General features: G+C 42.3%; 2 protein-coding genes across 3 annotated transcripts in view; both read right to left on the minus strand.

Moving 5' to 3' along the window:
- The window catches only part of PRSS8 (serine protease 8), a 687,619-nt gene that overhangs the window by 596,263 nt on the left and 74,728 nt on the right, over positions 1 to 16,628 (minus strand). The gene's annotated exons all lie outside the window — the stretch shown is intronic.
- Positions 14,603 to 16,628, minus strand: part of LOC121933333 (cardiotrophin-1-like) — an 8,381-nt gene continuing 6,355 nt past the window's right edge. For both annotated transcript variants that reach the window (XM_042472909.1, XM_042472908.1), the window contains exon 2: positions 14,603 to 16,541. In XM_042472909.1, coding sequence (XP_042328843.1) covers positions 16,089 to 16,541 — 453 coding nt within the window. In that variant the 3' untranslated portion in view covers positions 14,603 to 16,088. The remainder of the gene's footprint in view (positions 16,542 to 16,628) is intronic.

Below are 16,628 nucleotides of genomic sequence, written 5' to 3' on the forward strand. Positions count from 1 at the left end.
GGTGGGCAACTTTGGCAGTCTGGGGGGCTTTTTTCTGTCCCTGTGATAGTTTGGGTGTTGCTCAGACAGCCAAAAATGCCACCCAAAGCGGGGGGGGGGGGGGGGGGAAAAAGAAAAAAAAATTTTAAGGCCCTTTTTAATTTTGAAAAAAGGGGAATGTTTTGATAACAGACAACACAGGGGGCCCCTGTAATTTATTTAAAAATGACTTCTGCAAGCTGCCAGGTGAGGCAAATCATCTTTCTGGTGGGTTGTCTGGCAAAGTTTTGGAAACTTTGGCCTATGGCTGCATTTTGTCAGCCCCTCCTTTATACAGGGACACAGATAGCACTTATGAATAAAATTTTGCTTATTTGGTTGTAACTGGATACTGGCAGCTGTGCCATCAGGCTACAAGAGACGAAGAAGAGAATCAGGGCCACTATCAATGCTACTAGGAAGCCACCTCTATGCACTACCAGAATGTATGATGTCCCAGCTTCCTTCTCCATCACCTGCCAGCCCACAGCATCATGTTGAGATCAGGGAGAGAAGTGGCGTTCCTCCATGCATTATCCTTAAGAGACTAGCTCCAGTGGACTCCCACTTTCCCTGAACAATTTCCTTACCAGCTGGTTTTTTATCAGAACAACAATATAACTTTAAACATTGGTGCCTGGATTTGCTTTCTTCCTCTTCCCTCATCATCCCTTTTCCTTTTGTGTCACACCTTTTAGATTGTAAATCTGAGGACAAAGACTATCTTATTGCTCTTTATAGGCTGTTTTGGGAGCCCATTATTTTTCTTGAAAAGGAGGGAGGGAGTTAAAATGCTAATACTGTAATAATAATAATAATAATAATAATAATAATAATAATAATAATAATTTATGTTAAAGGGATGTTTACATGGGTTATTTATATGCTATTTAAATATGAGAAAGTGGGATGTAATTTATTCTGTATTTCTGATGTTCTGCAATGCTCTGGAGAATATTTTGGAGAATATTTCAGAAGAACTGGCAGACAGCAAACACTTCCAGAAAAGATTCAGAAACAACACAGTAAAATAAACTGCAAAATAAGGACAACAGTGATGAATGTTGATAAACTGATACCTGACTTTCACTGATCTTTTTTTCCAAATCCTTTTGGATTTGACCCTTTCTAATGGCTGTTACTCACAAGTCCAGCAAAGAGTCTGATTCACACATGCCTGTTTGTCACTTGGTGAACCTTGATTGTTGCACAGACACAATGAGTGGGACAGCTGGATGTGTCTCCCCTGAAACAGTATTGCAGTTAAGGTGATGTAGACGGTCATGCGAGTTGTATCTGTGCTAGCCATTCATACATACAGTCAATATGATGGGCATGCAAGTGTGAACCATGCTCAAATACCTGGGGACAGCAGGAAAGGGTAGTAAGTCAGGAGCCTTCTGTTACCTGCTTTGTGTCTTAGACACTAAACAATATATATATAATCATATATGGATATGGTGGGGGGGCTTGGTATCTGCTGACATTTGGTTCCAGAATCCCTTGTGGATACTAAAATCTGTGGATGCTCAAATCTAATTAAATACAATGGCCTAGTAAAATGGTCTCTTATATAAAAAAGGTAAAATCAAGGTTTGCTTTTTTGAATTTACATATTTAAAAATATTTTCAAGCTCTGGATGCTTGAATCCATGGATAAAAAAATCCATGGATATGGACGATGGCTGACTGTATTTTTATTAGCTCTGAGGGGCAATTGCCTTGATAGGGGCATTTATGTCTAGGTGCGTGGTGCAGTGGTTTGAGTGTTTGGATTTGACTCCCCACTCAGCCCTGAAACCCATTGGGTGACTTTGGGCAAGTCACAGGCTCTCAGCCTCAGGGAAATTGCCTCTGAACAAGTCTTGTCAAGAAAACCCATGATAGGTTTGCCTTAAGGTTGCTATAAGTCAGAAATGACTTGAAGGTATACGACAACGGTCATATGGTAGGAGAAGGGAAGTTTTCTCTATGAAAGGCTGTTGATCTATAGGAATGTTGGGTGAACCATAGTAGATGGGGTTGAAACCAGATCCAAAGGTTGGTAGAACCCTTCCTCTCCCCACCTTTTTTCTCATACATTTTCTCTCTTCCAGCCACCCTTTCCCTTCTCTGTATGCCACCCCCTTTCCATATAACCCCATCCTATCGTATTGGAATGTTATTTTTAAACACAGTGTTGCTGTTTTTTTAAGGTTGAAAATAGTATATTTTGGTACCTTGCAAGGTTTCTTCATATCTGACTTTTGTACAGGAGACTATTTTGTATAATAAAAAAACCAACATCTTAAAACCAATAACAGTATTTTGTACTTGTCTGTGAAAGTGGTGTGTGTGTGTGTTAAGAAGTGATGACAGTTTTCTCTCTGCAGATTTAGGCTTTAAAAAAGGAACTGAACATCCAGAATCAAGGGTGAAACTGGCAGGCCCTGAGAAAGTGGTCTTAGCTTTCAAGATCTGGTGCATTTTTGGTATTTTTAAGCCCTTGCTGATTCTTGGCTTCCTTCCATCACTTTGTCTCCTTCTCTGTAATCCATTCAAACATTAAAGGAGGCCTGGTGACACAATGGTTAAATGCTGGCACCGCAGCCACAAGGTTGTGGGTTCGATCCCAGGACTCCTAGGTTGACTCAGCCTTCCATCCTTTCACAGTTTGATAAAATGAATACCCAGCTTGTTGGAGGCAATTGCCTTACAGATTGTAAACTGCTTAGAGAGTGCTGCGTTCACAGATCAAGTGGTATAGAAATGTAAAATGCTATTGCTATCCCAACACATTGGTATTAGAGGGTGTGTTTGAGTCAGTCAGTTCTAAGGAAGGGAGAGAGAATGAGAGGAGATTAGGCTGCTGTAGACAGACCTGAATGGCATGGTGCCCAGCATGCCCTTGGAAGATGGCAAACAAAGACACACATTTTTCCCCATTGCCAACAAGTTCCTTGTAAGTTCAAAAGTGCTTGCCAAAACAGTAGTGTCACTTTCGTTTCCTCAGGAGTGACATAGTATCAAGGATACACTGATAGGAGAGGACCTCAGAACATGGAGGGTTACTTAAAAAAAATTAATTCCCACTACTCATTGCAGTGTTTGAAGCTACAATGACTTATGTTTCTGTCACTTTCCATTACTTGCTGATATATGCTGACTACTCCCATTACTTGCTGATATATGCTGATGCTCTTGTCCTCAGATACCTTGCACTAAGAGTTGGAGACGAAAGTCCAGACCTTGAGATCTGGGATCCTACCTGTGGACCAGAGATACTCCTCAACTGTAGATGATGCTTGTGGTTTCTCTCTCCTTCTTCCAAGGAGCTCATGGTAGCACACAAGTTTCTTTCCCCCTCCCATTTCCATTTTTAGGGCCTAACAATCCCATGAGATAAGATGAGGACTGGCCTCGCTCACACTTCCTTCCATCACCTCAGGGTCACCAGATGTCCTCTTTTTCTGGGGCATGTCCTACATTTCAATGTATTGTCCAGGAAGAATTTCAAGATCTCCATTTTGAGCATGACTAAGAAGCATGCATTTACATTTCTATGAGTGTTTTAGCTTTTATTTGGTAATGTCTTACATTTTTCTTGAACATCCTACATTTGTGCAGTGTCTTGTCACCCTGTGTGGTTAAGATATCTGGTCACCCTGAAAATCTTCTCCTCTGGTGCAATTGTGAAGAGGCATTTGGCAGCTTCCATTTTGGACTAGGGAAAAAAATAATGTCAGTAAAGGCAAAAGGCAGTAGGAAACAAGAAATACAATGCTCCCTCCACATTCACTGGGGTTAGGGGTGAAGGACCCACATGAATGTGTAAAAACCACAAATTAAAAAAACCACTATTTTTTTTACCTAAGAGAACACATCTCTAGGAATCTCCAGGTCCTCCAGTGCAACTCTATGGCCAACATCTGCCAGATTTAATCATAGAATCATGCGGGAGGACCTACAAATGCTTAGAGAAGTGTTTTCTCTAGGAAGGTCTAGGTCCATTGTGGTGAACTTATGGCACGTGTGCCAGAGGTGGCATGCGAAGCCATTTTTCATGGTATGTGGAGGGCAGGGAAGAGGAGGAACAGGCGCATGCCTGTTTTTCCTCTTTCCTGGCTGTCCCAGGCTTTCAGTGGCCTCTGGATACACAGCTGAAGGTCTGAGAGCTGCCTCTGGCAGCTGAAGGCCCAGGACAGTGGGGGGAAGAAGTCCCACCCTGGAAGTCCTGTCCCTTGAAGGTCCCACCCCTGGCAGAGGGTAACATTTGGTGCCGGAAGGCCTTTTAGTATGGGCACTAATTCCCTAAAAGGTCTCACTGGTCTAGGTTCTCCAGAACAATTCTATGCTCAACTTCTGGCACAGTTGCACTGGAGAACCGACTCCTAGAGATAATATATTAATCAAAACCGCAAATAATCAAATCTGCAAAAGTTAAAGTGCAAATGTGTAGGGCCAACTGTATCTCATTTCAGGATAGGCTCAATCAAGGAAGCTATGGCCCAGAGTTTGCAAGACCTGAGCAGGGCTGATGACAACAGGGTGACTTGGAGGTCTCTCATTTGTAGGGCTGGAAGAGACCTAGGTAGCAATATTTTGCAAAAACAACAACAACACCGTATTTAAAAATAGCATTCAAATATGATGAATGCTAAGGATTCAATGGACAGCCAAAAAGACAAACAAATGGGTCCTAGAACAGATCAAGCCGGAAATCACCCTGGAAGCCAAGATGACTAAACTGAGGCTGTTGTACTTTGGTCACATCATGAGAAGGCACAACTTATTGGAAAAAACAACAATGCTAGGAAATGTGAAGGGAAGCAGAAAGAAAGAAAGGAAGGTTGTATGCTAGATGGATGGACTCTATTAGGGAGGTCATGGGTATGAATTTTCAGGAACTAAGCAGAGCAGTGGAGGATAGAGAATCTTGGGGATGTCTCATTCACAGGGTCACCATGAGTTGAGACCCACTCAAGGACAGTTAACAACAACAACAACAACAACAACAACAAATGTTAGGATGGGGTTATATGGAAAGGGGGTGGAATACAGAGAAGGAAGAAGGGATTACTGAGAGAGAAAAAGTTGCATGAAAAAAAGAAAGCTCAGAGGGCTGAGAGACGAAAAGGAAGGGATGATTCCAGGTGAAAGCTTCCAGGTGAGGCAGGATATCATTTTGGAGGGTTGGCTGGTGGCCTTTTGGGGGCCTCAAAAACAGCCTTCAGGGGTGCTTGTGATCCCATGGCTGCATTTTACTGGGCCTTCCTTTACACATGTACACAAAGACCTAGTGTGCCTTTGTTTGTCACCTTCTGAGGGCATATGTGTGGGCAGTGTGCCAGTCTCTGCCCTCAGTCCAAGTCTATCTACAAGAGCCTAATCTTCTCTCGCTCACTCTCCCTTCCTCAGAACTGACTGACTCAAACACACCCTCTGATACCAGTGTGTTGGGATCTTTGAATGGGTTACGGAGAAGGAGAGAAAGTGGTGGAAGGAAGCCAGGAATCTTGGGTGTCATCCACCCCCGCCAGCCCTGGGAATGTGGGCCTTGAAACTGTTTGTGGTCTAGGTTCTCTGAAGCAGATGGTGGTGTTCAGTTTCTCTCTTTGTCTTGCTCCCTTTTCCTTTCCAATATTTAATTCTGTCCTTTCCCCAATCCCCAGTGCCCCAGTGACTCAAGACTTGACTGCTGCTGCCCTCTCTTGGATAAGCCTTGTTGCATTTTATTCTCCTCTATGGTCACCTCCTTCCCTCTCACCTACTCAAACTTCCTCCTGTTATGCCTTTCATCTCATTTACATTACATGATCATGGCACTTTCATATCACATCATGAGCGCATTCTACAGAATCCTGGGATTTGTAGTTTTGTGAGCTCTGTGGCAGAATGTTCTAAATACCTCATGGAACTATGAATCCCAGAGTTACATAGAAACAGAGTTGGAGGAGACCACAAGGGCCATCAACCTGTGTTCCTATAAGCTGGAAACACGGCAGGGACATCTGGGATCTCCAAAAGACTTCAAGGGATGCCAGAACCTGAACATCCATCTTTGCTGTAATTCCTGGATGATGCTCAGCCACCACCACACCTCACATCTAGACTCAGGCAACGTTTCAGAAACTCAGTTTCCACTGAGACCCTTTTAATGATTATTTAAGAGTTACAGTCAATGTGTTAAAGTGCTTTGGCAGTATTGTGCTAATTGAACATTGGGATCATTTTCTCTTTCCTCCATTTGATCTCTATTAAATCTTCTGTCCTAGGAAAAGTGGCTCTGTTTCTTTTTAGCATCCATCGTAGCTAGTTATAGGATAAAAGAAACACACATTGCCATGCGGAGGTGCATTTCATTTCAGGAAATACCATTTTAATCTAAACTGATTTTGAAGAGTGGAAATAAAAAGTCCTTGGAAGTGTTCTGAGTTCCCTGGGAATACTTCAGAATGGAGAAAATGCCATGTAGAGCTCAAAATGATAATTAAAATAAATAAATAAATAAATAAATCAGAAAGAACAGGAATAAAAATGGGGACTTTCACATTTTCCCAGTATATCCAGAAGGCTCCTTTGAATTCTTATATATATATATATATTGGGTGATGTATAAGTAGTCACCATACAGTGGTGATCCTATTCCCCCACAATTTCCACTGTAGGAAGGCTGAGGCAGGCAGCAGTAGTGGGTTATTGAAACCTTGCCAGCTGCCCAAGGCTGCCGGGTGCTGATACCATCCTGTGTACCGCTAGACATTTGCAACCTACACTCAGAAGTGTCACACTGGAAAATATGCTTATCTGTAGAGCCAGTACTCTTTTACCAGTTTCTCAAAAGTAGGGAACAGGCTATTCCACTCAGGACTGGATTGTACCAGCAGTTGCAACTGGATTGCACCAGCAGTTGCAACTGGGTTGCATCAGCAGTTACCAAGCAACTGCCAAATCCTTCCTCCCAAACAAATGCCTGAAATAGGCCTTGGGGCCTTTCTCAATAAGGCATGGAGCTTGCATTTAAAGGAGCGTCTTCCACTTCATTTTGAGATCAAAAAGAAACTGGTCCACTTAGAATATATCCTGAAATAGGGCATGGGACAAAAGAAGAGAGGGCAGAACCTTGCTTTTCCCAGTTGTTGTTGTTGTTGTGTGCCTTCAAGTTGTTTCCAACTTATGGTGACCCTAAGACCCTATCATGGGATTTCTTGTCCAGATTTGATCAGAGGAGGTTTGGCATTGCCTTTCCCTGAGGCTGAGAGAGTCTGACTTGCCCAAGGCTATCCAGGAGGTTTCATGGCAGAGCTGGGAATCGAACCTTGGTCTCCAGAGTTGTAGTCAAACATTCAAACCACTGCACTACCCCACACTGGCTCTCAGCCCTTTTCAGTAGACTGATGCAGAAGCAAACTGTTCCAGCCTTTCCTAGCTTGTGTCTTTTTCCTTATTAATAACTGTTGCAATCCTGACCACATTCTGATGTTGTTTGGCCACATATGTCCTGGCTTTCATGTCTGAAATGTTGGAGGGGGGGAGTATACCATCTACATGATCTATTTTATTTTGATGCCCATTTGCACTGGTATAGGAAAAGAGGCATTTGTAATTTTACTTCTTTATTTCTTTGAGATCAAAACCAAGCTGAACATACTGGCGTTGGGTAGGATGATTGAGATCTTGACTCTTCTCTCAGGATGCTTTAAATGTTGATGCTTCCTCTCATCTTCGGTAGTCCATGTTCCATATCTGTGCTCTCTTTCCTCCCATAATACTTTTAACTGTCTGTTTCATCATCGCTTGGCACTCTTTCACTTCCTTTGAAAAAGAACTTTCACCTTCTTTGAGACAGCCTCTGTTATCTGCAGTTTTACTGTTTTCCTGTCCTGACAGTGTTGATCTCCCATCTTAAGTTTTTAGAAAGAGGAGAAATTTCTGGAGGGGTAAATGCAAACCAAGATAAGATAAATACATTCTGGCTGTGACAAACAGTCACATGGGTTCATGCATATCAAAGGGAAGAGGATGGAAAGTGTTTTCCATGGTATTTATACACACAAGTTGCAGCCTATCCCAATGTTTTAATATTTTAATCTGAATGTGTGGAAGTTCAACAGTAACCTAAGGGGAAAAGTCACATATGAGTCAGCTTTCTTCTACCATGGCAATGGGTGCAAACTTACACATAATCACTTATCCAACTCTCATGGTTGTAATTATATATATATATATATATGAAGGATTCAAGATTTTCAAAACACCAGAGAAAGAAGAGTCTGCATTTATGCATCAAATAATATTTTCTAAAACAACAAAGAGTCTTGTATTGCCTTAAAGACTTAGTAGTGCATAAACCTTCAAGGACCAGAGCCCATTTCATATGGGCAGAGATGAAATCTAAATTTTTGGGCAGCCGCAGTGGTAGAGCCAGGTGGTACTGAGCATAAGGGCCTGGTCAGGTCTATAGCGCATAGACCACAACCTAAATTCTACCTGTCAATGGGGATTAAAATTCTTGCCCTTTGCTTTTCCAGGTACCATGCATATAGAAGAAGAAGAAAACAAACTCAACTCTGTTGTCTCATTCCTTGTGTACTTGAGGCTTGCAGGGAAAGCTGATAAGCATCTGAAAATTTGATCAAGACAGGTACAATTGAACTAAGGTAGATAAAGGCCTAAATACCCTAAAGGCACCATATTCCACCTGATATTGGAAGCTAAGCAAGGTCATATCTGGTTAGCACTTCGCTGGGAGGCCACCAAAAAAATAACAGGTGCTGTAGGCTATATTTCAGAGGAACTGTCAAAATCACCTCTGAATATTCTTTGTCTAAGAAAACCCTATGAAATTCATGTGGTTGTCATAGGTTGACAGGCAAATACACACACCCAGATAAAGTCAAGTCACAGTAGGTAAAGTCTAGGCAGAAACCTTCTTATGCAGAGAGCAGATGAAAACAGGACCTTGGATAGCTCCAAAGGAGTTCTGTTGGTTGAAATTCACTCTGTCTATGATAGTGATTCCCAAACTTTGTTCCTCCAGATGTTTTGGACTTCAGTTCTTAGAATTCCTGAGTTTGCCAACATGGCTAGGGCTTCTAGGAGTTAAAGTCCAAAAACCCAGAGGACCAAAGTTTGAGAACCACTGGTACAGGACAGCTATATGAAGATGTTGTCTTAGCAGGGAGCTAACCCAACTGAACCCTTATGAAAGCTGAAAAGACCTGCAGAGAAGGTCTCGCCCCACTCCCAAGAAGCTGACTGGCTTGCAAAAGGATCCTCACCCAGTTTTACAGTCTAATTTGGGGTTTTATGAGGTCTTTAGAATTCACTGCTAGGTAACTCCGGTGCCTCACCAAACTATAAACCCTAGGAGGCTAGTATTTACAGCCATGACAGTTAAAGTGGTATCAAAGTGCTATAATTGTATAGTATGAATGATAATTTAGACTTCAGCCAGGTTGAGAAGATGGACACACTAAAGTAGAGAGGGGTAGGGACATGATATCAGCCAGCTAGAAAGTCATCCTGGGCTGTATCTACACTGTAGAAATAAATGCAGTTCAGCATCCCTTTAACTGCCATGGATCCATCCTACCGAATCTTTTTATATATTTTTATAAAACACTTGCAAAGATAATATAAGCTTAGACCTAAATTCAATTGCTGGTCTTGAAAGCTAAGTAAGGTCAGCCTTGGTTAGTACTTGGATGGTATGCCGCCATTTCGTGCGATACCACCAATGAATACCAGGTGCTGCAAGTTACATTTCAGAGGAAGGAACTGGCAAAACTATTTCTGAGTATTCCTTGCCCAAGAAAACTTTATGAAATTCATGGGGTTGCCATAAATCAACATGAGACTTGAAGGCACACACACATACACACATGTAAACATTCATTTAAAAGCTAAGAATAAAAGTAGTACAAAAGCGAGGGGGATCTATTTTCTTATAAGACCCTCAGTTCCCCAAACCCTGATGGAATAAAAAGGTCTTCACTTGAAAAGAGGGAACAAATTTAGAGGTTATTCAAATGGTGGAAAATAATCCAGGTAGAATCTGGATTGAATCTTTGTTGTTCACATGCATTTCAGATGCATCCAATTAAGTTGAAGGGGGCTGCCAAAAAAACCACATACCCATGATAATTGATCTCAGCACATTTTTCTGAGTTTTTCTGAAAGATTCACATTCTTGGATGTGTGAATAACTGATGCAAATAGACCAGGGATAAAGCAGGTAAACTCTGCATGCTTTTAATGGGTTTCAAGTACAGTGAGACCTTGGTATCTGTGGACTTGCCATCTGCAGATTTCAGTATTCATGGATGGCAAGCCCACATTGTCCCACTTGCCACTGTGTGCTTGTGGCTGTGACGCCATTAGAAACAGTCCCCATTTTCCCATTGGGAACAACATGGGTTGAGCATCTGTGGATTTTGGTATCCACGAGGGGTGGGGGTGGTCCAGAATGGATCCCTACTGATACTGAGGTCCCACTGTACATCCACATCATTGAATCCATCCTTATTTGAGTGCTAACATGTGTGAGCAACAGAACATGTAGAGATGTGCAGAGATGCAATCCCATAGTGTGAACAACAAACCCAGAATGTGTTGGTGAGATTATTTGCATAGTCACACTAAAAAGGAAAAACGTCTGAATGTCCTCCTAGTCTGCCTAGTAAGGGACTTTCAGAGTCTGGAAGTGGCCAAAAAGAAGGCCCTCCCTTGAAAATGTTGGGACTCAGGAAGACTTATAGGGTTAGACACATTCAGCTATATGGACCCTGGCTATACAGAGCTCTGCTGGTACTTTACTATACTTTGAGCTGAAAGAGAAAGAGACTGGCTACCATTGGAACCATTGTAACAAAGGAACCATGTGCTCTCTTATAACTGACCCCTGTTAAGAATTCGGCTACAACAGTTTAGATCACACACACACACATACACAGCTAATGCCAAATGTAACAAGCGTGGATGGAATTTCCCATATTGTGGAATAGGCAGCAGTTCACCTAAACAATTTGTAAAGCATTGCTCCGAGATATTGGCTGTCTATCGCACTCGAGAAAGAAGAACATGCTGACAGATTTAAGATGGGAATACATTTCCCAAACTGAAGTTTCCGAGACAGCATGTTACATTAACTCAAATGGAATTTAACTCTCTGATGTTGCTTGTTGAAATGTTGTTATCATTCCTTTCAATCCTGCTTTGTCTTCAGTCACCGGGAATGAAATTTCTGAATGGCTGGGGGATGGGAAATTGATCCTATAGAACATGTAGAGAAAATACTTATCCATGGGCTTTAAGGGGTCAAAATATGTTGAGTTTGTAAATCAGTGGAGGATAAAATGAGAGCCAGCATGATGTTGTGGTTTGATCATTGGACTATGACTCTGGTGATCAGGGTTTGAATCCGCCTCAGCCACAGAAACCCACTGGGTGACCTTGAGCAAGTCACACTCTCTCAGACTCAGAGGAAGGAAAAGGAAAGCTCCCTCTGAGCAAATCTTGCCAAGAATATCTTGTGATAGGTTCACATTAGAGTTGCCATAAAAAACAATGTGAAGGCATATAAAAACAACAAAGATGTTGAAGAAAGTCGTGAAGCCTTTGGCATGAAGACAGTGTGGGAAGGATTTTGAGGAATATTGACTGGGATAGGAGTAGTTTGAGTGCTGGGCTAGGATTTCAAGAGTTGTTGTTGTAGTGTGCCTTCAAGTAATTTCTGACTTATGTTGACCCTAAGGCACTCCTATTATGGGGTTTTCTTGGCAAGATTCATTCAGAGGAGGTTTGCCATTGCTTTCCCCTGAGGCTGAGAGCATGTGATGTGCCCAAGGTCACCCAGTGGGTTATATGGTTGAGCCAGGAATTGAACCCTGGTCTACAGAGTTGTAGTCCAACATTCTAGCCATTACGCCATGGGAATTTCAAGAGACCAGGGTTCAAATACCCACTTATTATTATTATTATTATTATTATTATTATTATTAACTTAGATGTGGAAACTCACTGGATGACCTTGGGTACGTCACTCTCTCTCAGCCTCAGGGCAAGGCAATGACAAAACCTCTCTGGCTAAATCTTACTAAGAAAACACTATGATAGGGTGTTTTCTTGAAGGCAAATAAAAACAACAGAGAGGAGGTGAAGGGCTTGAAGGAGGACAGGCAATTTGTGTATCCCTAAGAGAAAGATGAGGAAGGCATTGGAAGAGGAAATTCAGGTGCAAACTGCAACTGATGAGAGGTTTGGATGGTGGCCTATGTTTGTGGGATGAGGAGCAATTTGACTTTATTTTTCCGTTAGTCATCATTCACTTTCCTCTTTTAAATGGATGAATTTGCTCAGTTTATTTGGATTGATTTAAGATATCACAAGCCAATCCTGTTATACTATTGTGTACTGACCAATTATTAACAATGTATTATTGTTCCAATGACTGTTTGGGAAATTTTATAATTGTTGCTGTTATGTTGTGAATCCCTCAGGGCACAGTCATGCGAGAAAGCAGAATGCAAATAAACATATGACAATAATGGAGACTTTATTATAATTTATCTTTGTGTGATGAACAAATTTTGCTTTAGAAATCTATTGAGATTTGTCTGCCTTTGTGAATGACTTAGGCTGCTGCCAAACTGCAGAGTTAATGCAGTTTGGCACTGCTTTAAACCGTCATGGCTCCATCCTATGGAACCCTGGGATTTGCAGTTCGTTGTGGCACCAGAGCTCTCTGATAGAGAAGGGTAAATATCTCACAAAGTTACAGATCCCAAAATTCTATAGCATTGAGCCGTAGCTGTTAAAGTGGTGTCAAACTGCATTAATTCTGCAGTGTAGGTGCAGCCTTCAGGAAAAATATTGCTGAAATGTGGCCTTTTCAGTGCAGCAGATGGCACTAAATGCTACCCTTCGGTAGTATTTCCTACTAAAATAACAGGAATGTTGCAAACAGATTTTTATTTCCACCTGTAAAACAGTGATGGTTTTTATCATGATGCTGCAACACACACATACACCACACCCTTTAACATTTCAAATTAATAACTTTTAACATCTTGACCACACTCTGGTGTTGCTTGACCTCATGTGCCTCAGGTCAAGCAACATCAGAGTGTGGTCAAGATGCTAAAAGTTATTGATGAAGAGGAACAAACAAGTTAGGAGAGGCTGCAGCAATTTGCTTTTGCCTGAGCCTACTGGGAAGGACAGGATTCTGCCCCCTACTCTCCTTTCCACTTGCTGAGTTTACTGAGTGCAAGCTATGTTTGCATTTTGAACTCAGTTTGCAACAACTGAAACAGGCCAACAACAAAGGGGGAAGGAGAGACGAGGAGAGACAAAGTGGACATTTTAAAAGCTGAAAAAGTGCGATAATAGAGAATTAATTTGGACTGTCCCTGCCAAATTAGGTTAGTTGGAGGGTATGCATACACACACCCCAGAGTCTTGTTGTGTGCTAAAATATGTTTCCATGCCAAACAGACGGAGAGCCTTGCCAGTCTACACCGCAGACACTCCACCCTTCTGCAACTTTGATCAGTGGTTTTTCTCTCTCCCTTGACACTAATTTTGCTAGCCCCGAAACTGACAGCAGGCCCAAAAGTCTGTAAAAACAGAACACCAGTTTTATAACAGCACTTCACGCTTCTCTTCTGTTCATAAATGACAAACTGATCTGTTGCAAAGCCAAAGTGCGCTGGCTACTAACCCATCTGTAAAGTCAGGATTGTGCTAGGACAGGACTGATGAACAGCTTTAGAATCATCAAACCATACAGCCGGAAGAGACCACAAGGACAATCTAGTGCAACCTTCTGCCATACAGAAATACAGTGGTCTCTTACAAAATCCGTGGATGCTCAAATCTCATTAAGTGCAATGGCATAGCAAAGTTATGTCCCTTATATAAAAGGGCAAAATCAAGGTTTGTTTTATGAGGTTTATATATTTTTTGAATATTTTCAAGGCATGGATGCTAGTCTGTGGATAAAAAATCCATGGATACAGATGGCCGACTGTAGTTTCCTATGCTGTCAAAGGACATCAGCCTATGCCATCTTTTCCTCAACATTTTCCACAATAAGAAAAAGAAAGATGGAAGAAGCAGAGGGAAATTATATAGGCTGCAAATGGAAGAAGTTTCCCTTTCTCCTCCTAAAACTGATTGAATCAGACTAAGCCATCCTGTAGATAGTCCCAACTGGAACAGATGTGTTAAATCAATTGAATATACATTGAATACCCTAGCATTGAACCATGATAGTTAAAGCAGTGTCAAACTGCATTAGTTCTGCAGTGCAGATTAGACCTCAACCATCCATCCAGCCTAATGTCACTTTCTGCAGCCCAGCTGCCAGCTTGTGAACCTCTGGGCATAGCTTTAGAAAATTACTTTTATGGACTACAGCTCCCAGAACCCATCAGCCAGAGAGAGCAATAAATAGGCCAATGCTGTTTCAGTGAACTTTCTTGGTTGCGTCCATAGGCTTCATTAAATTCAGTATTTTATACAAAATGTTTATAAGTCAGAGGGGAAAAATGATGACAATAGCACATCCTGCTATAAATAATTTTATTAAGAATATTAATATAGATTTTGGCAGCTATACATATATAATCACATTTTATTTTATTATATTAATATCAAAACCAAGTATACATTAGAAACTAAAAATCTTTAGGGCGGGAACGTATGCCCTAAAGAGAGACCATAAAACCAGTGTCAAAGAATCAGAGGCTGTACGGAAAAGAGACTTCCCAACCCTTTATTAAATGGAGAGGGCTTGCAGAGGTTTTCAAAGGGCAGAATTGCTACTGTGAGCATTTTACAAGGACCAAAAGAGGTGAAGATTTCTTCCATTCTCTTCAACAGATGAGGCAATTTTGCAAAAGAATTAGTTCAATGCTGAGGGGGTGAATTTGCCTAGGGAAGCATGCTCTGCAGCCTAGAAGTGGGCTTTAAACTGAGTGAAAACAACACCGCTTATTACATCCTTGCTCATTTAGGACATGGTTTTATACTTATTTTCCACCTCAAGACGCAGACTTTTGCAAGGGTGACTGGCAGGAATGAGCTACCCCTATTGAATCTCTGTGTTTGCCGCCCAAGAGCTCCAAAGACACACCGTTTAAATTAGAAAAACTAGCAGCCATCTTGTGTCTACTCCCAGCCCACAAATCCACTCCATCATCAGAGCTATTCAGCTATGTTAAAATCAAGGAACATCATTTCACGGTGCATGAGGTGAAGGAAGACTTTCCCTTCCTTCAGGAAGCTAGAATTTGTTTGAACAGTTCCGACTGACTGAAACCAGACAACTTGGCACCCTTGTTCTGTTCTTCATCGTAGATGTCAAACTAATGCCATTTCCTGTGCTGGCTTGTCCTCAAGAACGCAACCTCTCTCCCCTTTTTTGCATTCAGAGGCCAATCTACCTCTCATAAAATTGCTGCTATGGGAGAAGAGTGCTTTCTTTCCAAAATGGTTGCCATCCCCTGCACCCATCTTTCTTCTCTCACAGTAATAAGGCTACCAAGCCTTATCGATAAGTGTGATGGCGGTGGCAACTGCTGCTTTGGGACCAGCCCAAGCCATTTTGCTGCCTGAGGCAAAGGACAGGATACTGGGAATACACATTTTCCATCACAGTGGGCAATATAGCTTCTTTAGGGGAACAGAGGAACCCATACAGCAATGTCCTTCGGTACAACCAGAGGCTCAGGCAAAAAAAGTCAAGGGATTGTTGTTGCCAACCACCCATATCTGCCGTCTGAGGCAGCTGCTTCAAGATACCCAATGGTACGGCCAGCTCTGGGCAGCCCCCTGAGAACAATTCCTCATCTGTAAGCTTGTATTAAAAGGAAGACAATAAGAGAAGATAGATAGCTCAGTACTGCAAGGGTGCTGGTACAGGATTAAAACCTTTGTACCGCAAGGAAAGGGCTTTAATCAGCCTATCAGTTGATAGAGAAAAAGATATCACCCTTCTATTTCCCCCTCACACACCCCTCTACAAAAATGACAACCAACTCAGGCGCCACCTGATGAAGTTTAAGAGCCACAGTGAGGAAGAAAATTCAGGCAGGGTATTTGGCAGCCAGGAGGGCCATATCCTTTTGGCAACGCTTGACCCAGTCCCGGTAGAGACAGCAAATGCTGTAGCCAGTGAGTTTCATGACAAAAATGGCCTCGATCCCTGGCGGCTCCGCTGGCGTCACAGGGCCAGGTACGATGCCCATAGAAGCCATGATGGCTTTAAGGTTGTTCACCAGACCGAGGCACTGGAGGCCTGAAGTGTCAAGCTGGTGATGGAGTTCTGTGGCTTCGAGGTTCATCTTGATCTGTTGGTGCTTCACAGCTGCCAGGTACTCTGGCAAACTGGAGAAGGCTCCGACGTTCTGCTGCAACCGTTCGGCATCGCTAAGGTCCAGCCAGGCTGTGGGCGAAAGCGTCGGCAATGGCAGCCCTGGGAAGGGCTTGACAGGAGGGTTAAAATCAGGATCCCCAAAGGGATTGTCCTGGTAACGTACCTAAAAGGAAGCAAACGAAAACACACAAGACAGTCAGAACTGTTCAACCCATTTTTGACATTTGGACCCCACCCTTCCTCCAAGGAA

Source organism: Sceloporus undulatus, chromosome 6 (assembly GCF_019175285.1).
Source record: "Sceloporus undulatus isolate JIND9_A2432 ecotype Alabama chromosome 6, SceUnd_v1.1, whole genome shotgun sequence".
In the NCBI taxonomy this organism is placed as follows: domain Eukaryota; kingdom Metazoa; phylum Chordata; class Lepidosauria; order Squamata; family Phrynosomatidae; genus Sceloporus; species Sceloporus undulatus.